General features: G+C 39.1%; 1 protein-coding gene across 1 annotated transcript in view; it reads right to left on the reverse strand.

Annotated features, from left to right (window-relative positions):
* The window catches only part of FSHR (follicle stimulating hormone receptor), a 78,239-nt gene that overhangs the window by 43,355 nt on the left and 9,099 nt on the right, over positions 1–25,785 (reverse strand). Inside the window, exon 2 of the mRNA XM_008501146.2 lies at positions 6,678–6,749. Coding sequence (XP_008499368.1) covers positions 6,678–6,749 — 72 coding nt within the window. The remainder of the gene's footprint in view (positions 1–6,677; positions 6,750–25,785) is intronic.

Genomic DNA, 25,785 nt, shown 5'->3' on the forward strand with positions numbered 1-25,785 from the left:
GGGCAGTTTAAGAACTGGACATTTCACCCTCAGATCTCATTTTGAGTGATTGAGGCTACCTCAGACCACACTTTAAGATATGCAAAAGGGCTGCCCTAATACATCCTGCACTTAGTTTTATCTATTTATTGTGAGAGGAAGAGAGAAGAACATGGGATTTAAGTGTCCTCATAAAGAGTGGGAACTCAAACAAGCATTTGCTCACATTTTGTCTTTTCTCAGCTCAGGTAATCTGAATATTGTGTCACTGAGGCGAGGGATTAAAACATTTGGTACACATTCAGGCAAGAGGATTTCCCACTTGTAGCTTTACCTGCCTCTGTGTCTAGACAGCTGAAATGGAGGGACCAGAAATGTTGCTGTAGATGGATGGTTCTTCCATTAAATACTTCAGTCTCTCATGCTGACTTCATATCAATGCAATTAACAAATAAAGATTCTCCTAACAGTTCATTACCACAAAGTTCATTCTTGTGCAACAAAAGGAGGTAATGAAAAAATGTATTTTCAATTCTTTTTCTTTCTAAATCTACGTTATGAAAGAAAGAAAGCACCAAGATACCCAGCCATGCAGAAAGAATTATGGAATACCTTTCTGATACTCTAACATGTTTCAATTAAAATATGTAAATATTAGTTTGATTTTCTGGGAGATTTTAAATAGAAAAGTTAGAAAATGTTGATATGGATGCTATGAATGGATTTTACATTTCCTAGCTTCTTCTTTTAAGGATTCTTACTTGATTTGAAGTTTTGTTCCTCTCCAGCATTAGCAAAACATTGAGATCAGGTTGTGTATTTACTGAAATCAAAAGCTGTAATTAAAATCTCTGCTCTTTGACATCAGCAGGGAGTTACTGACATGCATAAAAACCCTCTAGTTCACTTTTTTGTAATTGTGCAAGGAAGGACAACAGTAAGAAGTGTAACATCTCTTACTCAGGAAAACTTTGTCAGGGAAAAGCAGTATGTATGTAGCAAAGAGATGTATGTAGCAAAATTTTTATAAATTATAATAAAATGTCCAAATCTTCATTGGTTACTTATTATACCACAGGGCATAACTTCTACTTTCAAGAAACAAACTGAATTAAGAACACACTAGACTGGCTATGCATTCATACCAGACACTTATGTTTGCTGTCCAAGGGCTGACATTTGCAGAGGCTGCAGGAGGGTCATCTGAAGTAATGGCACCCCTTCAAGAAGCAAATGTACCCAAGCCATTTATGGCCACAGTGAGAGACAGCAGCACAAGACACTGCTTTGCCCAGCTCCTCCACTGACAATGTCTTACAGGACCCCATGACAAGCTCACATAGCTGTTTGCCTTTCAAATCCCATTTGGGGGAACTCCTTTCCAAGGACAGAGTGCAGAGATGAGCAAATGAAGGCTGACACCTCAGATGTTGTACTAAGGAATGTATAGCCAAGGATGCACTTATTTTATAGGGTCTTGGTGCTGAACCAGAGGCCTGAAGTGCAAGCAGATCCTCCAGTATAGAAAAGAGATGGTTCAAAACCACTGATCACCATCAAGAGCAGACACTCAACTGGGCTGGGGGGGCATCTGTGACTTTTAAGTTCACTCACAGGAACCAGGGAGGCTCTGGTGATGGTTCACTGCCTGGCCACCAAACTGTGGCAGCTGAGCGGCCTTTGCTGTCTCACACACAGGATTAGGCCAGGCACACAGGGAAATAAAATATTAAAATATTTATTCTTTGAGACGTCAGAATCACAGAATTATTTAGGCTGACAAAGACCTCTGAGGTCATCAAGTCCAGCCTATGACTTAACACACCACCACATTGGCTATAACATGGCACTAAGTGCCACATCCAGTCTCTCCTTAAAAACCTGCAGGGATGGTGACTCCAGCACTGTCCTGGGCAGTCCATTCCAGTATGGACTGAATGTTGAATTTCTTTGCTTATGCTGGTTGCTCACTTCAATGATTTTGAACCATAGTCCTCTGTTCCCTGAGATAAAACACATTCACAGACTTATTTAAAAGTATTAACTAGCATACTTATATTCATGCTCTGCCCTTAAGATGCATAAGAAGCTACACATAATTTCCTACAATGTAAATTAGAATATAATATCCGAGGAGCTGCACCTTGAGAATATAACTTAGAGAATTTATTACCAAAGTATGATTGTTACTTGGTTCAGTATGAATTGTGGTACACATAGTGCACCATGTCCCCTCTTAGGTATGTGAATAAATATTTTGGCAAACATGCACTATTCAATTTATATGTCACAACAGATCCTTCAAATGTGTATTTTGCTTCTGTCAAAAAACCCGTGCCAACAACCAACCAACAGTTTTATCCAAATGATGCAACAAGAGATAGAAAGCAGCTCCTGCCTAGAACCAATTTGTCTTGGTCATGTTGAGTCCTAGCCATTTCCTCAAAATAGCTATAATGATCTTCTTTAGTAATGGTTTTTGCATACCATATTAGGCAGCACAGAATACACTGTGCAAGAAAAATTGGAGAAGCTGCGAAATACTGACCAGCTTTCTTGGTAGCATAAGGCAGACAGCTCATCCTTAGGTGATCATGTGTTTTCTGTCTCTCTCCTTCTTTTCCATCTTGGGCTGCGTGCTGTCAAGTGTTACAGAATCACATGATGAGGCCGAATTAAACTGATTTCAGGAGCAGATGGAGTGATCGACATCCTTAGCCATTTGCTAGCCCAGGCAGATTTGATGGCTAATGCTGAGGAAAATCTGAAGGGTGAATCCACCAATTTTCCAGGTTTTTAATATTTACTATAGTAAAAACTTGTTACTATGTCAGCTTCTTGTGCTGAGGCTATTACAATCAAGCCAAGAGCTTTGCTCCTTCCCCACTCACAGGAACATACACCTTGATTCAGCAACGTACTTCAGCATGTGCCTCAGAATACTCTATTGAGTGGCCTCTATTTCAGTTTAGATAAAACATAAAGGTTTCAAATAGTTTGATGTGTAAGTCAATTGAAAGTGTCTTTTAGCTGATAAGTGCAAACAGTAAAGATTTCAGCCTCATACATCATGTTCATCGTATTTGAATAAAAGCTGGTGCTCGTGTAACTAGATCAGACCAGCAGTATTTGTTCATGTGAACCATCACTGGATCAACAGTCTCAGAAAAAAAAATAAAAGCTTAAATGCACAGAGTGGTTAAATAGTATTGCTTCAGACTGTCTCTCCTCCAAATTAAGCACTTTCAATGCAGGTTGAAGATGACACAGCAGCTGCAGAGCATGCTGAATTGATTTAGCCAGGTATGTGACTGCATGGGGCAGCTTTTTAATTTAGTAACTGGAGGGTAAGTTAGTTCTGTGAGTGTAAACAGGGTGGTAAAAGAGGAGTCCAGATGAGCTGCCACGTTCTGCTTATATAAGACTAAGGAGCAGACTAAACATTTAGTGTGAATAACTGATCTACCTCCCTGAATGACTATTTTTAAAATTAACATGAAGCAAGAGCTGTTCAGAAGTCAGAGAGCTGCTAGCAACAAGCTGGTTAGGTTCTTCCTCATATCTGTGGATTTCTGAAGTAGTTTTCTACAAGAAAATTTAAATTGCAGCTTTAATAAGAGAAATCTCAGGTAATTAGAAGCTGTAAGTTTAAATATTTGTCTAAGAAGAAAAGAAGAACTTTCTCCCAGAAAATACATGTGGAAAGTTATTCCTCTATGTGACAGTCTACAGAATGGGCATTCCATGTTTGCTTGTTTGTTCTTTTTGTGTGTTTGTTTGTTTGTTTTTCAGAAACTGAATGAATTTAAATGGGTAAGAATAGTGTAACAAGCTAGAAATGGTTCAATGGTCTCTCCTTCTTTCAAAAAATTTAAAAATGGCAAATGTACTCCCGTGTAAATTTAGCCAAATGAAATTACAGTCTGTATTTTGCCAAATTAAAAAAAATAAATCAGATGAAAATCAAAATATTTTGGCTTGATAACTAAAACTGGGACTTCACAAGGCAGGGCCTATCGGGTGTTGCATGCTGACATATCCATGTCACACTATTTTTTTCCGCTATGATTCATGGTGATTAGTGTTCATTCTGGAAAGTCCTTGGGCAGTCCAAGTGGGAAACAAACAAAAACTTTCCTGTGTCCTGTGACTGAAGCCTGGCACCTTTAACTATTTCATATTTTGTGGCAAAATACACCTCTTCAAAGCCCTCAGATGTTCAGGTGTTTAGGAAGAGACTAAAATGTAGAGAGAAAGCAGGAGCACTTAAAAGTGTTATTGAATTATTTTTTTTTGAAAATGAGAATTTTTCATGAACTGTATTCAAAAGCCTTCATAAAATTTGAATGTGAATACAACAGCATTATGATTCTCATGCAGGACTCATCTCTGAATTAACTTCTACTCAACCAGCTCATCCCCTGTGGATGATTCCAAAGACCATTATTTCCCTCCAGAGTATTGGTTTCAAAACTTACCCCATTCTCAGAGACACAATTATAAATGATCTAGTAAAAATCATGTGTACAGATACACAAGACTAGATATGATAATGTTTTTCTTCAGTAGCACATTCAGGAAAGATTAACACTCTTTTCAGTTTTAGTTTATTTGGTTCTAGGTGAGCATATACATAAACTGCATTGAAGTATCTCATTTGTATACATGAGGCAGTCCACATGTTACCACATGGAGGTACCAGATTATTAATAGCTGTTTTCCTCAAATAGACTATAGTTTGGTTTAATCTTTCTTTTTGTTCATGATCTTGAAATAGTAAAAAAGCTTTCATACTAAGGCTGTGTTTTAATATGCAAATCCATCATTTGATTGCACACTTTTTCGTCCCTACATTATCATGAATATTTCTGATGAATGTTTTATGGGTTGGGTTTAGGATTTGTGAGCTATTTCAAATTTTATCTGTTTGCCATATCATCTGCAAATACTGTATCTTTGTTGATGTTGATTGGTCTCATTTGCATATTTATAACACTTTTATTTTCAAGGATGTTTTGCTATAAAGTATCTGTCCCCATTTCTCCTCCACATAGGAATAGTACATAGACATATTTTCAAATTGAGCTAATTTCCATACATTATTTTTTAGGTTAACAATAAATAGCCACTTAGAGGCATCCTATTCAGGTTTGATCACTACCTTCATACCTCTCTGCCACACAGTTTTGAAGTAATTAAAGAACAGTGGAAGTAGTTTATAATACGATTGATAGTCCAGAGAGCTCAATGATTTTCCACAAGGATTGACTAGGCTTAAAGGAGCCCTGCAGGACTGTGTAGAAACAAGTGCCAACAAAACTGGTGATATAGAGCTGATCTTACTCCTAGTTGATAACTCCTGGCCACAAAATGTAAGACTTTAATTTTCTTTTCTCAAGAGAAACGATCCTTCACAGTGGTGCTTTATTTATGAGATTCTGGATTCATGAGTGGGCTGCAGCAACTGGAGGCTTTTTAGTGCATGAAATGTGGCAATAGAAGATTCCCGAACCTACAGTGATGCCCTGAAATGGATCTCAGGCTTCAGATAAGGCCAGTTGTCATCTGAGCTTGACCATTCACTGCTGACTAGCAGAAACTTGTTCTTCATCCATCAGTCCTTCTCTGTGTTCAAAATCCTTTCCCTTTCCTCATCGTACCTTCTGCTATATTCACCTTCTTGCAAAATGCCTTATTTATGCAAGAATAAGAGGGAAAAGGGTAGAGGTTATGCTGAAAAATGTTGGCAATTGATTCCTTTTAGTTGTGCTGAGAAAAAGCAGTGACTTTAAAGTGTATTTCCCAAGTCCTACTCAGTCCCAGTCCCAAGTTCCAAGTCCCAGTCCTCCTGGATGAGTAGCTGGTTGGGTGCCTCTTCTGTCAAGGTGCAAATGTGGGTATATTTTTAAACAAAATGCTGTGATTTGCTCATATATGAAATAATTCAGAAACATCATACATATCCCAGAATATATCTGGTTGGACAGACTAAACATTTCTGATGCTAGCACCAGTTAACTCAGAGTTTTGTTGCTAAAGAATAGTAGGAAATCTATTACTATGGAGTTTTCCTTCTAGAAGTGGAGGGCTGCAATACATTCACAATAGAATACTGATGGATGAATGAATGTATGAGGTGCTCATATTTATGTCTCTAGACTTATCACTAAAATACATAGACATTAGATGCCTACCCTTTTTCTGTGCTAAGATATTGGCATCTATCTCCCAGAATAAACTTCTCTTATGCATCCTGCCAGCTGACTCTGAACATGTGGAAAACAATCTTACTTATTCGTTAATGAAAGTGAATTGCCTTCTCTGATTTGAACAGGGTTCTTTCCTCCTTCATCTTCTACTGATTTATTCCAATCTATTACAAAATTCTCAAAATAATAAATTTCATGTGATCTTCTACTATGTGTATTTATTAATTGCAATGACATTCCACGCTGAGCCATGATTTTGATGAGGACTGCCTCTTGCTATTAATAAATTCATTTAAGACAACAATGTTATGATAACAACAGCATGGTCTTAAAAGAAAAATTTCTCTCTTTTTTTTTTGTTTTAAAAAGAAAGATGAAATTAGATGAAGCTCTGAGATAGGGGTCATAAACAGTAAAAGTAGCTACAACCAGAAACTGCTGTTTTGAGAAAAATAGCTGTTTTCTAGTAAATATTGATACAATACATACATCTTCTCTAGGTCACCAAGTCCTGCGAAAACTCCTCTTGGAATGATTCTCATCTTGGTGAGCACAAATCTCCTGAAAATAGAAAAAATTGAGCTATTATTGACTGTCCACAACACAGGTCCGAGTGGCAGGTACAAGGAGAGCCTCCAGGTTTCAGCATCTCAGTACAGCTGTAACGTTCAGAGGGGTCATGGGACTCCAAGTGCCTGCCCAGACCAAAATTACAGCCCAGCACTTGGCTGCCTAGCATCTGGAGATGCCCAGGGGAAATAGCATTCATCAGTAGTTGCAATTTCCCTCTTTGGTTCAGTAAGAAATCCAGTCCTGGACAATGCACCTTTGCTGTGAGCTGGAAGAAGATACCATCTTTCTCATCTTGACCTCTCTTTTGAGAGATGCTCAGGTACAGGATGAAGCAACCCTGTGGAGCCAGACAAGTGAGCTTCTTGCACAAGGTTGCAAGGTGGTACATGAATGCTCATGCAAGGTAAGCCTTAACCTGCTGCACTTATAATTTGAGTCAGCTGCTAACTCCCATCAATGCAGCTTTAATACACTATATTGCTTCTCAATCTGCTCTCAAATTAGTTCATAGTGTGCCATAAAATTAGGACTTTCAAATACACAACTTGAGCATATATGCACTAAAACAACATTTTAATAATTTTGTAAGAGTCATGGAATATGCTTTATGAAGAAAAAAACCCATTGATAGTATCATATAAGCCCCTTTTTTTTTTTTTTTTTAACCTGAACTCATCTCCATTTATCACAATAAACAGAGGACCACAGAACTTCTGATGACACTCAGAAGATGAAAGGTAAGGAATGTACTACTGCTTGGAAAAAATAAGATGTTATCTAGGTAGTTCTTTTCTTTCCCAACTATAATCATACATAGGTAATGAGCAAAATTGCATATATTAACATGACCTGCTCATTAAGATCTGTTCTTCACATGATGCACTTATATATGTCAGGTCAAGCAAGCGTTCCTGAGAAAGTCCACAGAGATTTTGTAGGGATAAATATTACCTTTTTGTATTTTCTGCTGAAAATTAAAGTTGTATTCAAACTCCCAGCAGATAGGATAAGCAATTTATCAGAGAATACCAGTTCTACTGAATGATAGCCAAGAAGAAAAATAATATATATTTTTAAAAAATATCACTTGTGCTTCATACATGCTTATTGCCCTATGATACAGTTTCTTACTCTATTTTCCCATGGAAATGGGAAGGAATTGTTTTCTGAATTACTATGGAAGTTTTTTTTTCATTTAGAATGCCTGTTGGAGCTTCACTCATTTTTATCATCTCAGAACAGGTGTTACGTATCTTCCTGGGAGCATCTTTCAGTTCCTGTCTGTGCCACCTTATGGTAATGCTTGTGGAAGGACAGAAACGGGAAATCAGACTGGTAGTATCTTCTGCATAGGTTTTAACATCTCAAAAGTAGAGACTTACTTTCTTACTGCTCATCTGAAGTATCCTTACAATCCAAATCTATTTTTTATTACAGCTGATTAGTGTAGAATTTTCATGGGAGATTATAATGTTTAATAAATGTCATAGAGAATGATTATTATCCTGATATAATATCACATTGAAAGGTAGCTATTTTTAAAATTTAAAGTCTTTAAGGGAATCTACTCCCTTATTTACATTTCCAAATATTTCCAAATGTTTACTTAAGCAGGAAAAAGTTGATGCACATACCTGCACCTAGCTCTGGAGATGTCACTGTTATTACACTGAAAGTGAATCTAGCCCCACATTTTTTAAAACACTGAAATTTACGGTATCATCAGTCCTGAAATATGATAAAGTCAATTTGGTATTTTATTATTCTTGTACTATCAGTAATGCTAGTCAGAAAGAGTTTCAACACTCTGTCTCACAAGAATTACAGTACTGAGATCATTATGCAAATGTTAGGAGGATTAAAGAGCTTCCTGAGAAGGCCTATCCTGGATTAGGCAATTTGTGAAGCACTACTGAAAACATGGTTGGTGTAATGCATGTAAAGCTATGTCTGTGCTTTCAGAGTGCAGGCAGGTACAATGGATCCTTGCAGAACACCCAGCAGGCTTAGTGCTACAAAGCTGAACCATCAGAAAACTCTTTAACTTTGATCTGCTTTGAAGCCTTTCCTAAACTCTCCTTTGTAGAAATGCACGCCTAATTTTGGAGCCCGAGAAAGCTGGCTCTGTCTGAAAAGACACCTATGCTTTTTTTGTATTGAAGTGTTCTAAAAAGAACCCTCTCTGAAGGTGCAGATCCTCAGGACATTTCCAATGTTTTAATTAAGCAGTGGTCTACACCATGCTCTGCCACAATAAAAATTTACCTCCTGATTCCAAAACTAATTAAAAGAAGGGTATCTCATTCATAGATGAGGCTACCTGAATGAGGAAAGCCATAAGTACATAAAAGTAAAAATCAGACCTTGAGTGTCTTTGTTGAAAGCTCTCTGTCCTGCTTAATAAGGCACCAGAATTCAGCAGCCATGTGTCTAATGCCCTGGAGCAGTTAAAACAGAATTGAGATTTAATAGCTGAAGTCTCACATTCCATTTTAAAAAATTAAGGTTAATTGTTTCTAAACATCCCTGAGTAGGCTAATAAAGTCAGCCTTAATGGTGTAACGAACACTGAAAATTAGCATCAGCTACTTGTTGAATTATCAACTGTATAATTAACAGAAGTCTATTATAAGTAGCTAAATGTTATATTGACAATAAATCTCACCAATTAGGCTCCAAGAATCAATCTGTACTTAACTTGAGATACTGGCTGTTCAGCACCAATTCTTTCTGACCTACATGGAGAAAATAATTGAAAAGCATTTCCTTGGACTGTTGCTGGCGTTATTTTAGGATCAAAGAAATTAATACAACCCACCTTCCTCCAAGCACGTTTTATGCCCAGACAAATGAATAAAAACCCCATCCTTTAAAAAACATGTGCTAAATGGCATATGCAATATTTGGTCCTGAAAAATAATGTTAGCACTTAGGCACCACCAAGGAAAGCACTGAAAAGCCTAAACAAAACTTAGCCATTGATTTGTGAAATGATGTATTTTGCATATTGACCAAATGAGTTCTCAGGCCCTGCTCCCACTAGCTTATTCTTAAACAATTATGAAATTGCACCTCTTTGGTGCAAATTTTCCACCACAACTTCTTCCTGCAATGCACTGGTGCCTGCTCCTTCCAGCCCCATTCCTTGGCAACCACCCCCGCACACTGGGAAAAACTTTTGCACAACAAAAGACTGCACTGATTATCAGAAATCAGACTATTTTTTAAAAAAATAATTTCTGCTTCATAAAGTGTGTCTGCATTTAGGTATTTCAAAAGACTCTTTAATTTCTCAGATCTACTTAAGTCACACACAGTTAATCAGAAAATAGTCACATTGTAGAATTATCTTCCCTCGCTCATGTAAATTGCAAATTCATTGTGTTAAAATGAACTATATCAAGCAGATAATATAAACTTCATAAATTAAGGATGAAAGGAAAATAAAACAACAAAAAAAAAAAAGAATCAGTGACCATAATGCTAAATAACTAGATTTGGTTCCAAAAAATATATATGATGGGATATTGAAGAACATGTTACTCTAATCTCTGATGTAATGGACTGATGATATCATCTTTTAATCCTCTGCAGCAATGTGTATTTTGTCAAAGTTTTACAGTGCAATTTAATTACTCTTTGTAATTTTTTGCTGTTTCTTTGGTTTTGCTTTTTGCTTTGGAGATATGCTTGAGGTTCAAGCACCAGCAACAGAGGGGTCTTTGCTTTACCTGAAAAGACAAAAAGATGCCAGGAACTCTCTAGTGTACCACTGTTTTACTGTAAAAATATAAAAAATGATGGAATCTGTTAAGCTGGATCACTTTGGCCCTCAACTTCTGTCCTGATTGTCACTGAAATGAATAATGTGATTCCTTTGAGCTTACTGTGATTCAATATAAATTTATGAAGAACATTTGTAAGCGCCCAGCTCACTGAAATGGGTTCACATTGCCATATAATTTCAGTAGGACTAAGGTTTAGTTCTGGTAAACGTCTCACTATGAAGAAGCATGTGTAGATATATGTGAACATTTTTCCTAATCAGTTACCTAGGTGGAAGATTTCCATAAAATATTAAGCACTTTGTAGCTGCTTTTACAGATTGCTCTGGTTTCCCCTTCCTAACAGTGAGGAGCCCAAACCTTATAAATTGGATGCTAAAACATGAAGCTTCAAAAAGCATGAAGCTAAACCCAAAAAGATTGATTTATTTGCTTTTTGATTTGATAGTCTTTACAGTGAATTCATAACATGTTGCAAAGCTATTTTCAACCCTAAAGAGTCTTTAATTTAAAAAAAACAGAGGAAGATTTATGCTAGTTGCCTCAGTTCCAGGGGGTGCTGAGGTTGGGACATCATAAGGCTGAGAGGCTGGAGACTTAGGCAGAGAGAAACCACATGAAGTTCAACAAGGGCAAGTGTAGGGAACCCAGGGAGAAATAACCCCATGGACAGATTAGGGGCTGACCTGCTAGAAAGCAGCTCACAGGAAAAAGACCTGGGAGTCCTGGTGGACAACAGGGTGACCATGAGCCAGCAATGTGCCCTTGTGGACAACAAGGCCAATAGCATCCTGGGGTGCAACAAGAAAGTTTCTCCTCCTCTGCTTTGCCCTGGTAAGGCCCCATCTGGAATACTGTGTGCACTTCTGGGCTCCCCAGTTCATGAAGGACAAGGAACTACTGGAGAGAGTCCAGGTCAGAGATACTAAGATGATCAAGGGACTGGAGCACCTCCCATATGGGGAAAGGCTGAGAGAGCTTTAATATGAGAGACCAACACACATGTTCAGCCTGGAGAAGATGGTACCTCATCAATACTTATATTTGTATAAAGGGCAGGTGTCAGGAGGATGAGATAAGGCTTTTTTCAGTGGTGTCCAGTGACAGTGCAAGAGTCAATGGTCACAAACTGGAAAACAAAAGTTTCAACAAAAACATAAGGAAAAAACTTCTATACTGTAAGGGTAACAGAGCAGTGGAAAAGGCTGCCCAGAGAGGTTGTGGAGTTTCCTTCTTTGGAGACATTAAAAAACTCCCTGGACAGGGAGTTGGGCAGGGCAGGTTGCACTCCAAGATCTCCACAGGTCCCTTCCAACTCCTAACATTCTTTGATTCTGTGATTCTTTCAATGGCACTGGCAGTGACAAAACACTGTTCCCACCATCCTGCTGGCTTGTCTTTCTAGAGAGCTTTCCAGAGACCTTTACATTATCTTAAGGGGAAAAAAAAGCCAAGAAAAATATTTTTACAGTAATGTCTATATATGTAACTAGAAATTCATTTCAAAAAGAGGATCCTGATGGCACAGGCATGCTTGAATAATGGAGGAAGAACTTTGCAACTAATTTTTTCAACTGAGACATGATCCATGCAGTTGAGAGTCCAAAAGACCATAGTACTTTACATGTAAAGTAACCACTTTAACTGGTTTACAAGAGAGAGATCCTATTTCCTTGCTTATAAGCACAACCTGGCCTGAAGTATCTAACCACTTCATTCACCTGCTAATTCCATTGAAATGGAAGCTGCTCATTCCCTTCCAATGCTTGTGAAAAGTTATCTGGAGTGGGCAGCTGTTTTTATTTTTCCTTTTCTGGCATAACAAAAGTTACAAAAAAATTTACATATTACAAGGAAAAGTTAGGCAATATATATTTTATGGAAAAGACAGAAGCCAAAAATCTACTCCTGAGTTTCAGGATGTAGTGGGCTGAGCTTGGAGAGAGTTAATTTTGCTCATGGCAGCTCATACAGTACTGTGGTTTAGATTTGTGACTGAAACCATACTGATAATACACTGATTTTCTAGCTTTTGCTGATCAGTGTTTGGCACAGCATCAAGGTCACCCCTGTTTTTCATTTTTGCCTCTGAAGTGAATAGTCTGGGGTGTGGGCTTTAGGCTGTGAGGGACACAACTGGGCAGGTGAACCCAACTAACCTGGAAGATATTCCACACTGTGTAACAAGATGCTTAGCAATATAGGGGAAAACCATTCTTTTCTCAGACTGAAAAATAAAAAAACAATCTGGAAAGGCACACATCCTACTGTCAGTTATGCTGCTTGGGAATCTTTCCAGGTCTGGGAGTGATGTAAGGGGCATCTTTGAGAAAGAAACTATTTTGGTTTGTATGCTATTAAACAAAGCAGTGTAAAAAGTAAATACAGCTTGATAAAGTTATTGGCAATGCCCATCTGCTTTGCAGGTCTGAATATATGTATTGGCTAATGAAAAACTAGTCCCTCATCCTTACCAGTGGCTTCCCTTGAAAATCAAATTATTTTTTTTTTTTTCTGTTTTGGATTAGATTAATCATAGCATCATAGAATCCTGGAATGGCTTAGGTTGGAAGAGACCTTAGAATCCAACCTACTTCAAAGTCTCTGCCGTGGACAGGGACACCTTTCATCTAGATATGATTGCTGAAGGCCTCATTTAGCCTGGCCCTGAACATTCCAGGGAGGGGGCATCCACAACTTCTCTGGGCAATCTGTCCCAGAGTCTCACCACCCTCATACTAAAGAACTTTTCCTAATAACTTACAGTCCTACCATATTAAAAGAATGATGAATAGTACTGATGGCATTCCTGTTCTGTATTTAGTGACTACTTGCTCAGTGTAATAATGCCAACCAGCCATGAAAACTGAAGGAAGCATTTTCAGATCATACAGCTGATGTCCTGATGGCATTTCACTTAAAGAGGACCCACAATGCTGTAACATGGATAACAAAATGCCCATTTCCTCAGCTGAGCTCTGGTGCTGCTCACATAGGCATACCAAAAAGTTACTGTAGGATTTGTTTTCCCCCCAGGACCTTGCTTAGGTCAGCTAGTAAGTTGCACACAGTGCCCCTCAACAGTTAACAGCTGATAAAGAGAGATAAAGAAGGGCAGAAAATTGTGAGGAAAAAAAAATATCAGCATCTAAAAGACTGCAAAAGTGGTCAAGCAACATGCTTGTGAAGCTTACTCTTCTTCCCCCCTTGCCTTAGTTTTCCAAAACCATGGTATGTTTAGTCTCAGCATTGATATCCTTTTCATTTCTGGACAAAGCATACACTGTCTTCAGTACCACTGTACATTGCCACAGGACACCATAGATAGCTCCCTCTGAGGTCATACCTGCAGGCAGTTAAAAATAAAGCTCCAAGGTACTTTTAAATACCTCTGGTTGAACAGGGTGAGATGAATCTGGTGGTGGGGGCTTAAGCCAGAAAAAAAGATGGAGAAAAATAAAATATAAGATTGCAAAATTCCCAATCAGAAAAAGAGATGTGACATCAGGACATTTACTCAAGCTCAGATGTTTAATGATCTGTGTACGGTGCAGTGTTTTCATTGTACTTAGGCTGGGTTTCCCTGTGCTGAGATAAAACTGGAGAAAAACACAGTTGTGACTATTCAAACCAGTTGCCTGTGCATGTTAACCCATTTTACAAAGTATCTGACATCTGTGTTGAAGCTTTAGGTGCAAGTATCAGTAATGCACAAAATACATATGCCATCTGCCCTGAGCAGACTTACTGCAAAGCACCCTCTGACACTGGACTTTGGTCCTATCAGTGGCTGGGGGCGGCTGCAAGTCAAAGGACTTTGCAGATGGCAAAACAACATCTTGGCAGGAGGGATCTTCACCTTTCTTTCAGCTTGCCTGGAGCTTTTGGAAAGCGAAACAAAGCTGGAGCTCTGGATTCCTCCACACAGAGAAAAATGCACAATTTGCAACAACAAGAAGTCCCCTTTAGGACTACCAGCAGAATTACAGTTATGTTAGCATCTGTAAAGAGTTTAGCTGCTACCAATGAGTTACCCACAAAAAAGCCCAGCAGTAAGCTTGGAAGCACAGCTAAAATTGCTTCTATTACTGTCAAAGGCAAGCTGTGAAAAGTGTTTTGTGTAAGATAAATAGCACAAGTGAATGAAGTTATCCCATCTTGGTTACAGAGGACCAGAACATACTGACGGCTTTATTTTTATAAATAGCTATATTTTTATTGGTATTGATTGTACTGGAAGATGCTACACTACTTGTAGGAAAGCACATCCTTGTTCCTCATAGCTTATTCACATGGACCTCTGAGTAACATACAGCATGTAATAAATATGCAGCTTCCTTAAAATCTGACCTTTATACCTGCAGCCATCTTTATGGAGGAGCCATTAAAAATTCATTCACTCTGAGAACATTCCTAGTATTGCATAAATTTCTATTAATATCTCTGCATACTTTCCTAACAAAAGGAGCATTGTACAAGAACTGTTTTTTTCATTCTTGCACAAAAGCCCTTCTACTTTGTGTTCTTTCCTATGGGCAACTTGTCACAGAAAATGTCCACAGTCCATCCAGGTGGAGGCTTTTCAGGTAATGTCTTCAAAACTTTTATGCTCTCTTTTGATTCACAGGAAGAATAGACATCCTGCTCACACACAGCTGGTCATGTCAACTCTTCACCTGACCCAAGGATGTATCAAAAAATATCTTATTCCACGTCAGGGAGAGAACAGTGATTTGTTCATTGGCTGAGGTCATGGCAGAAAAGTGACAGCTCTTCTTTGTGTGTAGTGTTTCTACCTCTAAGACCTAAGGACTTCCTATGTTGGCAGGCCTGTCATATTTGATGCTATTTTTATTTTCTGACATAAGTTGTCCAGTGACAACATTCCTTAAGCTCTTGGTTGGATGCCTTAGTGAAGGCGAAACAGAAGCTTTCCTGAAATATCACAGAATATTAACAAAATAAAAAGAAAGATACTCACTGTTGCATTCCTGAATTAGAACACACAGCCTAACAAGTAACAGGCTCACCAAGTATTTTTACCAATTTGGATAAATCCAGAGTCTTGTCTGAAATTGTGATGAGACAGATGATGCCAAAGCAGTCAGAAACCTTTAAGAAATAGCACTTGGAGACTAAACTGTATTTCCCCCCTCTTGATCTGAGTATGAGCTTTGTAAAAGTAAATATTCTCTCTTCATGCTGTGTTTTCCAAAGAGCAATGTGGGTGCCAAACACAGCTAACTCAACTGAGAGTCTTGGGAAAATACCATCTCCTGAATGAGGCGTCCAACTTGCAAATGGCACATACTTCACTTTTCTTCCCACTGTGGAAAATGGAGCATTTCCTTCATTTTAGATACTGAAGTGCACATTGAAATTGTTAATACTTATGTTCTGAAGTAACACTAAAAGTGACAAAGGAGAACAACCTCCAATTTTTTCACTCTAGCACCATGCAAAGAAGAACCTCCTGTTCTTCTCCTCTGCTCATGACTTCCTCTAACCCAAATGTCTCCTCTATTTCCATAGGGATAGAAGCTGTTTGCTAGAATTGCTGTTGCTTGTGCAAGAGCATGAACCACACTGCACACTGAGAATGAGAGCACCCATGAGATTAACATGAGCAACAGGCTCCTGAGTGCATAAGGGACCTCTTGATCCTCATGCTGGAATGCACTTTTGCACATTTAATTCAAGTCTGTAAACACTCCTCTTTCTGCCGTTGCTCAACATGCATTTGTACATCATTCCTGCTCTTCCTAGCTGCACAGTTTCCATGTCAAGAACTTTTCTCAGCTCATCTAGTAGTGACTGCTGAGGGAAACATTCACAGGGATATGAATTGTAGGTAGATGGACACATTCAATTTCATCCTGCATTCTCCTGAGAGGATCTCTTCTTCCTTACAGTTTTTCTCTGTTATTGAGATCTCTTCCCCATAGACATCAGCAGTTTCATAGAAAGGGAATGACAAAGCAAGGAATCCTTATTACTTCTTCTTGTACTAAAAAAAAAAAAAAAAAAAAGGATATGTTTTCCCATTATTTTAGCAAGGATTAGCTTGCCACTGCAAATGATGAATTTATCTATCTACCCTTCACTAGACGTGTGTTTTCTTTTACATGTTAAAATTGTTTACTTGGATATATAAAGCACAGCAGCTGGCATATCGGTATCCTTAGAACTCCTAGATATTCTATTTCCTTTAAGATTTGACAAGTCTCTTCCCACTCCCACACAGGGCACAGCTTGCATTGATATCAAGCATAGCTCTTTAATGTGTCTGAAAGAGAGTATTGTTTCAGAAAGATTCCAGCTTGTCCACACTGGCAACTGAAACAGTAACTTCTAAACAAGAATAAAGATGTGCTTAGTGCTTTCACCTTCAGAGTGCTTCCCGGACATTAGTCCTCCCCGGAGCACCCAAAAATAGTAAACATCTTCTTCAAAAGAGTGACAGAACAGTGAAATAGAAACTGGAGAAACTTGACCTGCTTGTGGGACAGCTGCAAGTTATGAAAGACCTCTCAGAGTGAACTTAGGAGCCATGTCTGGGAAAATATATCCTTTGTAAAATCCAACCTCAGTGGATGAAACCTGGAATCTGTCTCCTTTCTATACACTCTTCTTCCCATAAGCTCCCTTAAATGGATGATGTTATCAGCTCTCTAAATGACTGTGATAGGCATCTTCCTTCATAAAATTGGATAAAAAGTCACTGGAAGAAACAATATATATAACAGTCATCTGTGTGAAGGAAGGTCATGGACAGCATCTCATGGAGGCCTGTTTGGGGAATGCATGTCACAGTCATCAGCAATCTCAAAGGGGGGTGAAGGGTAAGGTGACAAACATGTATGATGAGCAGGGTAGTAAAACAAGAGCTGGGTGAGTAGACTTGAAGAACAGGAAGAGTTCACACAACTTCACACAACTCAATGATGCAAATCCTTGCTATGGGACAATGTGGATGGTAGACATTCAAGAAGAAATTGATGAGTACAGGAAAGCAAATTATGTGAATCGGGTTGACCACCAAGGTATCCCTCCACTCAACCTGTCCCAGAGCCAGGCAGAGGTGTGGAGCTATAGATCTCCCTGTTAAGACCCCCATCAGAGCAGCAAATAACCAGCACTACAGCCAGCCTGGGGCAGCTCTGCCAAAATTAGAATATATACTCAGATCAGCAAAAGCAAACACCATCTATTCTGGCTCTCTGAAATAGATGATCTTCATCTAGAATGAAACGTTGAAGGATTCTTCAGTACTGGATAGTTAGTGCAAGTTTTTGTAAATTGTAGAAGGGGGTGGACCTTATCTTAAATTATTTCAAAGATAGCTCCTTTCCTTTGCCAGAAGGTCAAAAGGTAAAACTGAATCAGGGATAATATTTTCAGCACTGCATTCAGACTCCTATTTCATCGCATATTATTGGCTCTGTGAGACTTTTCCAAAAATAAATGTGACAAGAACACTTCAGCAATTTTTAATGATAAAAATATTTAAAAACTGTTTCAGCTCTCCACAAATTCTTTTGCAAGGTCATTTTGATAACCCTTGTAAAATCAAGGGAAAAGCACTGCCACTGCAAAATATCGATTTGTCTTTTACTGTCCTCCCCACCCCCACTTTGAGAGGTGGACTACAAAGCAGACTGAGGCTCATAATACTTAAAGTGTTTGTGTCACTTCTTTGTTGTTGCACTCTTCTTCTTAAACCTTCCACCTCCTTCCGTATCTTAAAAAAACCCCACAAAACAAACAAAAAATCCCAGCTGTTCAATTGATCTTTGAATAGAGAGGGTGCAGTTCTGTTCCTGTTCATCAAAAAGTTGAATGAGTATAGGGAAAGGTAAAGAGGATGGAAATAAGAATGATCAAAGGGTGATCAATATGGCTTCTATAAAGGGAAGAACTAATATGGCTAGGACTTTTCAGCATGAAAAGCTCAAAGGGGTGGTAGAGGTCAATAACCCAGAGATGGTATCCAAGGACCGATGGTTCATCAGTTTTTCCAGTGAAAAAAATAAGAGGAGAGTCCAAGGGTAACTAAATTCAAAACAAACAAGAGGACCTGATTCTTCTCTCAATGAATATGGACTATCAGAACTCCTTCATGCATCTTGCCTGGATGCAAGAAGCTGATGTGGGCTCACGGGTAGAATATAAAATCAATTTGAGGAGAGATAAATTAGGGCTACTAAACAAACCACAAGAATTTCTAGCAATCCTGTGGGATGGAATTAATTGGAGGTTGGAGGGCTATTGTGATAATATGTCTTAAACTGTTTCCCTGTTCTTACTTTACCCTTAGCATCTCTTAAGGATCATGTACTATGGTACATAGGAAACTTGATTCATCTTGCTGTAACCATGGCTTATATTGCAGAGAGAGGACAAGCAAAAGAGGGCCTCTCTTCCTATAGAGGAAAAACTGATCATCACCTGCTTCTGATGGGCTATGCTTCTGCCTGGAGACAGGGGATTGTGGAAAGAGGATCTAGCATGCCCTTGACTGATGTTGGTGATCTAAATTTGAGCTGCTGACCACTCACAGAAGATCCTTGCTGGGCTGTACAAATGTCTGTGAAGCTTTGGGGTAAGACTGCATCGTAACGTAAACAAGCTGAGGGACTCTGCCTTCTTACCCTGTCCAAAGAGATGTGGTTTTGCTTACATGCTGGTTGTAGCAACTATTTAATCAATACTCTACCTGTGGCTGTCCAGTCAAAACAAAGATATCTTCCAACTGCACTGCATAAGGCAGTTGTAATCTACAAAGAAATAGTCAGTTATACTGACCCCATCTTTCTGTGTCCATATTGATTCTAAAGTGCAATGTTTTTAAAATCAGACCAGGGTTTTGGAGGCTATTACCCTATGCCTGTTTTCTTCATAACAATATGATCTGTCTGATTGATTCTAACTGATAGTTATGGCATATTAAAGAAGAAAACACAGGCTTTCTACTGTGAGGATGACCAAGCAGGTCTCAGGATAAATTAAGAACAGAAAATGAGTTTTTTTTTTCCCCTGTGGAAAGAGCAGCAGAGAGATAGCCAGTAAACATGATACGCAGTTCCTGAGCAAACAGGACACCCAGAGGGGTTTTAACCAGCTGAAGAGTTTGAAAGTTGAAGATTTAAACAGCACTGTTAAACCAAGGGGAGAAGGGCTACAACAACACCACCAGTAAAATGCACTGACAGTAAATAAATAGCAGCGTGTCACTGAATGCTTAAGTAACCAGTAAGTTACCAGATGTAAGAAAAACCTCTCCACCAGTAATTCTGGATCATCAGTCAGAGACTCAGATCCAAGTTTGTGCTAAAAGGTTCCTAGCTCTCTAAGGTCCTATTTTTAATCCCTTTTTAATACTAAGAGCTTTATTTGACTTCTCTAAATCTGAATATAGGTATTTATTTTTAGAGATCTAGCCCCAAGTCCTTAGACAAACCTGTGCTTCCCAGGAAGAAGCAGGGAAAAGATTTCTTCTACTGGTCCTTATTTTGGGCACACGGTGAGTCACATTAACGGAATATGAGTCAGGTAAATGTTCCTGATTGCACTTAGAAAAAGGAATCTAACACCCCTTGCTCTGACTGGAGGTATGAAATTATTGGGGTTTTTTGTTTGGTTGTTTTTTTCTAGAGAGGCACAGAATAAAAAGGAAAAAAAAAAAAAAAAGAAGCACAGAACAGAATTCAGCTTGAAAACAGTAAAATAAATCAACAGTGAATGGATTAGCTTTTGATCAGACTGCCTGAAGCAGCCTGGAACTGCAGAGCATTCAGGGCTTGTGTTTTTAAAATTGGTTTTAATAAATAGAATCAATAGCTCAAATTATGAAGAAGGAAAAAAACACAGGTCAAATTGATCAAGGATGTAGCTTATCATTATAAGCAAGGGGTGCCTTCTCTTGTCCGAAAGAGAGAAAGTGGCAGATGAATACACATGAAACTTTTCAGTATCTCTCCCAGAACAGCTGTACACATAGTTGTACAGAGCCTGAAAATGCTCTTGATTATCCAAAACCAAACACAGCCAACCTTTCTTTTTCCTTTCCCCAGAAGGGCAAAAAAATTAAAATAATAAATAAATTAGGAAATGAGTTCTTTGTCCTGAGGAATCCACAGGGAGGACAGAACTAGCACAGATACTCCATTATATGTGGGATTTTATGCTTAGGTGAAGAGAACTGGTCAAATCACTGGACTACATCTTTCCACATATTAGATTAGCAAGGGATGTTGGAGAGTGTTCAGGAGTTCTCTTTTCCTGGAATAGTCAGCCAAGGATTATTCACTGGAGAGGAGTGAGGGGAGCATCCCTAACTGCAATCAGGTTTTATGCAATGAGAGGGAGGATTTGCACACAGGTGCTTCCTTTTCCTCTTCGTGTTTATTTCTTTTGTTTTGTTTTGTTTTTCCCAGAGGGACTTTGCTCTGGGGAAGCTGCTCGGTCTCACTCCAGAGTCAGTTTTGCTAACACAGGGCTGGGTGACAGAGGATCCAAGTTGGAGCACTGGCACTGAGGTCCCCACTCCACATGGGGTGCCTTTGCCTGGGCTCACAGTTGCTCAGGTGCTCACAGAAAGGGAGGGATTCCAGCACTCTCATCTCAGTGTCAATGTAAAGCACATAGACACAGCACATAGACACTCCTTGTAGTGGAACAAAGCAATCAGACACCTCTGATTACCGAGAAGTGGGTGTGAGCCGGTATCAAATCCACCTGTGCCCAATCAGGGCAGGCCCCTATTGAGCATGTGCAAGACCAGGGGGCCAATAAAAGGTGAAACTCACGCCCACAGACTAGCTCACTCTTGGGCTAGTCACAAGAGAGGCTGGTAGCTTATTGAGCCACGGTCTGATCTTGCTAGTTCCACTACGTGAGTGATAGACTGAGAGCACAACTCTCAAGTCTATACTGCTACGCCTACTCAGACCTTGAGGCACCGATCCCTGAAGAAAGATTCGTCTTGCTACAACTCCTGCTACACTACACACCACCTAAAATGGTAGGGAAAAATGGAGAATCCCAGCTGTCTCCTTACTTGGGGTAATAGGGTGGCGAATCTACTTTAGAGAAGCTTGTTTTGATGAACAGTGGCCTCCTCCCCAATAATGAAACCCAGGAAAAGCATGTTGCAACTTCAAACAGCTTTCAAAGCTTCAGTAGGGCCCCAGGTCACCACCACTGGGTCTGCATGTGGAGGGTTTGGTACTGTTCATCACCAGGACACCACCATGAGCTCCTCTTTCATCACATGGGGTTTGTCCCAGACACCCACACCCATCTGGAGCTCTGAAGCACAAATGCTGCACAGGAAAGTAGAGCCTTTCTCTCCCCCCACCTCCAACATGACTTTTTTGTTAAAATTAAGCCAAGTACAAACTACAAGCACTGATTTTATTTCATCAAATACAACATGTCATGAAGATGTTTTTTGTCACACTTCATGACACTATAGAGGTGTGAGAACAATGTATGGTGCTGATAACCTCTGCTAACTCCCATTCATCCTCAGATTGAAAAACTGGCATCACTTACATGGGCTTTGAGTCCACATGTAGCACATAAGAGCTTTTCATTTGTGTGGTTGAATTATAGATAAACACCAAAAGGGAATAATAGTAATCTTATAATAATAGAATATATGACAGAGGCACTACTCAAAGTCTTTCACATGCTCCAGTGATGAGCATGATTCAAAGCCTATCTTGAACAGCCTTTCATCTTGCTACTGGTAATTCAGAGAATTTTTAATCTTCAAGGACACAATATCAAACATCTGATGGAAAATTCAGTGTAAAACCAGAAGTAGCTTTTATTACATTTCAATCAGAAGTAGATTTCATAATATTTTATAGCAAGCAGTGTCTTTGCCAAAAGACACAGAAATTCCTTGGCCAAAGAAGTCAGGGGTTAACTGGAAGTCTGGCAAAATTAACAAAATGCCAATTATAATTCAAGTGTAGAAGTTATTTTCTATTCAGTGAGAAAGAATTGATTTTCCCAGCAGTGTCGCTTACACTGTAATGATTATTGCATGTAAGACAACTTAAGAAAATGATGGCAAAGAAAATTAGGTGGGCTGCAGATCACTGGCTTATCTTGACTGCTCACCTTGAAGACAGAGTCAGGGAAACATAATATACAGTCCTGGATATCAGGGTGCTTGAAATCTCTGCTCTCCTTCCACTTCCCTGATTTTCATATTAAAATTTCAAAACAGAAATAAACATTTCCAGCAGGGATAAAGCACAAAGCAGCACGTCTTGCCAGTGTAAGGACATCTGCTTAATTAAAAACAATGATAATTTGCTGTGACAGAAGATAATTAAAGGAGTATAAATTGCATAAGAATTTGGCTGCATTCATTTTATATACACAACTACTCATGAGTCATTTGAGAAAAATGTTGCCGTGGCTCCTCAGCTTTTGCTAGGTGACACTTCAATACTGATGACCAAATGCTAAAGCAATAGACTGAGATCACTGTTATGGTACAATCTAATAGAAATTAATAGGAATTCTTGCACTGATTTTTCAGTGTGTATTGGGTAGACTTCTTATTGCATGCATAAACCTGAATAATGGGAACAGAGGTTAACAAAGCAGCAACAAAATTATAATCTCTTTATGTGGAATTGGAATTGTCCCAATCAGTCCCAATCAATTTTGTTTGCAACAAAAAAATTAATTGGCCTCACATTCTTCTCTGGCGACATTCACAATCAGGCAGTGGACTGTACAGTAAGTGCTGCACACCTTATCTAACAGATAGAATTTGCTGCAAGGAGCTTGGTTAACAATATTTGGTTTTGCTTTTGGGACAGCAAAAAGGACAGTCAGCATCATCACTGAACCTAAAATGTCACTGTGAATTTTCGAAGACACAGAGAATTGCTAAGTTGTTTCGAAGCTCTGCATCATTGCTTTAAATTGTTCTAATAGCAGCTTCCTTGCAGGTTCTGCTCTCTTTTACATGCTAAAAGGTCTCAGGTTTAAAAGATGAGATGGCCGTGCAAAAATAAGAGAATTCATGAATTTTGAAGTTGATTACTTTGTTGAGAAAATGTGCCACTAATTTATACCCCTTGACCTTCTGGGCTAGATTTGAAGCTTGTTATTTCATCTCTTCCTATTATTTCATTCTACTGACCAATGTCTCCCTTCACCATCCCATCCTCCCACTTTTTTTTTTTTTTTTTTTTTTTTTTTTTTTTTTTAATGCAACATCCATAATTTTTCTTGCAAACTGTTCAAAGAGTAGGGATGATAATGGTCATTCTCTCTCACTCCCTCAGATTAAGGTACACTTTTGGCAATGAGAAAATGACCATTTGTTCTGAGGTTAAGAATTGTGAAGTATGTTAAATGGGGCAAGTCCAGAGGAGGGCCATGAAGATGACAGTAGTCTGGAACACTTCTCTTTATGAAGACAGGCTGAGAAAGCTGGGGTTGTTAAACCTGGAGAAGAGGAGGCTCTGGGAAGAATTTAAAGCAGCCTTCCAGTCTGCAAAGGAGGCCTACAAGAAAGACAGGGACAGACTTTTTAGTAGGGCCTATAGTGACAAGCTAATGGTTTTAAACTGGAAGAGGGTAGATTTCTTTGTGTGAGGGTAGTGAGAGACAGGAACAGGTTTCCCAGGGAGGCTGTGGATGCCTCATTCCTGGAAGTGTTAAAGGAGATACTGGATGTGACTTCGAGCAACCTGGTCTAGAGGGAAGTGTCCCTTTCCATGCATTGGAACCAGATGATTTTTAATGTCCATTTCAACCTAAACCATTCTATGATTCTATGTTTATTTTCTAGGTATTTTTTTTAAGACTGCAATGTTTAAAAGATTATTTTATGCTACTTTTGAAAAAAGTTGCAATTTCTCTAAGTGCTACTGTTACCATTGTTCATTAAAAAAAAAAGTATTCAAGACTCATATATAGAGTTACAGAAGAGCAAATAACATGCAATGAAAATATAGAAAGCCACAACCAACATATTGACTGCCTTTGAATACGGTTTTTGATTTTCCTGCCTCCTTCACTCAAGGGTAATCCTCTGAAACACACAGATGTTTCAGCTGATTATCCCTTTATCTGGCAGAAAGGCCCTTTGACATTGTGAGTATTGTTATTTCAGCACAGAGATAGCAGGGAATGGTTAGTGACACCGCTAGTGTCACCAGTGTGACACCACTTTCTTCCCAAAAGTGTTTTCCATTACCACCACTTCAGAAAGGTCAACAAGAGGGAAGTTCATTCATATGATCATGTAATCCAAGCATAACTTGGAAGTGGGCTGTTGGGCAGGCTAGCAGAGGAACATGGTCATTGGGTTCTGTTACAGCAGCTGCTGAAATACAGATCCTGCTGTTGGAAAAGGATTTTCCAACCGGGATGAACTCGGCTTCATGAAAACTCCTACACTGACATCATACTTGATAATGAATGTGAAATTTAGACCTCTATATAGTCTGGATGCATCTTTTTCCTTCTTTGGAGCATTTTAAGAAAAGGAGTTGAGATCATATCAAAGATTTAGGCTTCTGGGACTCATGGGCTTCCAGCACTGAGCCAACATAAATCTGTTGAGTTTAGGCTAACAAACCTCTGAGTATTTCTATGCAATATGGGCTGAAACCTGAAACTGCTGTTCAGAAAACTAGGATGCTGCCATAAGGTGTTTTATGGGATTGTATAAACTCTTTTATATGATGAAGACTGTAATGATGGGCTCTAGCTGGCAAGTCAGGCACTATTGCTAATAAAAATAGCAACCTTCCATCTCTTCAAATGAGAGCTCAGCAAGCTTTCTGTGGAATGCAGAAAATCTTCAAGAAGACGTAAGCAGGAACTTCTGAAGCACCCCCTGCCTCATTCCCTAATTTAGCTGATAACCACCACTACGGGTGCTCACCCTGGAGGACACTACACAGATGAATCTACACCTAAAATCAAGGCCACCTCTTGGCAGCCAGTTGTGGAGGGGGAAAAAAAATATTTCAAAGCCTTCAACAAAGAGCCAATCTCCCTGTTTTATAGCACTACTAGAGTTTCTTCCAGACAGCTTTCATGCTCCTGACTGACAAACAAAATTACAAAGCAATAGATGCTGCTCTTCCACAGCTCTGAGGCTATAAGACTACAAGATTGTCACCACCAGACTGGGGCATCAGTAATCCAAGGGGAAGCACTCTTGGATAGTCATTTTGTGGGTACTCATGCCTCTG

The sequence above is a fragment of the Calypte anna genome, chromosome 3 (assembly GCF_003957555.1).
Source record: "Calypte anna isolate BGI_N300 chromosome 3, bCalAnn1_v1.p, whole genome shotgun sequence".
NCBI lineage: Eukaryota > Metazoa > Chordata > Aves > Apodiformes > Trochilidae > Calypte > Calypte anna.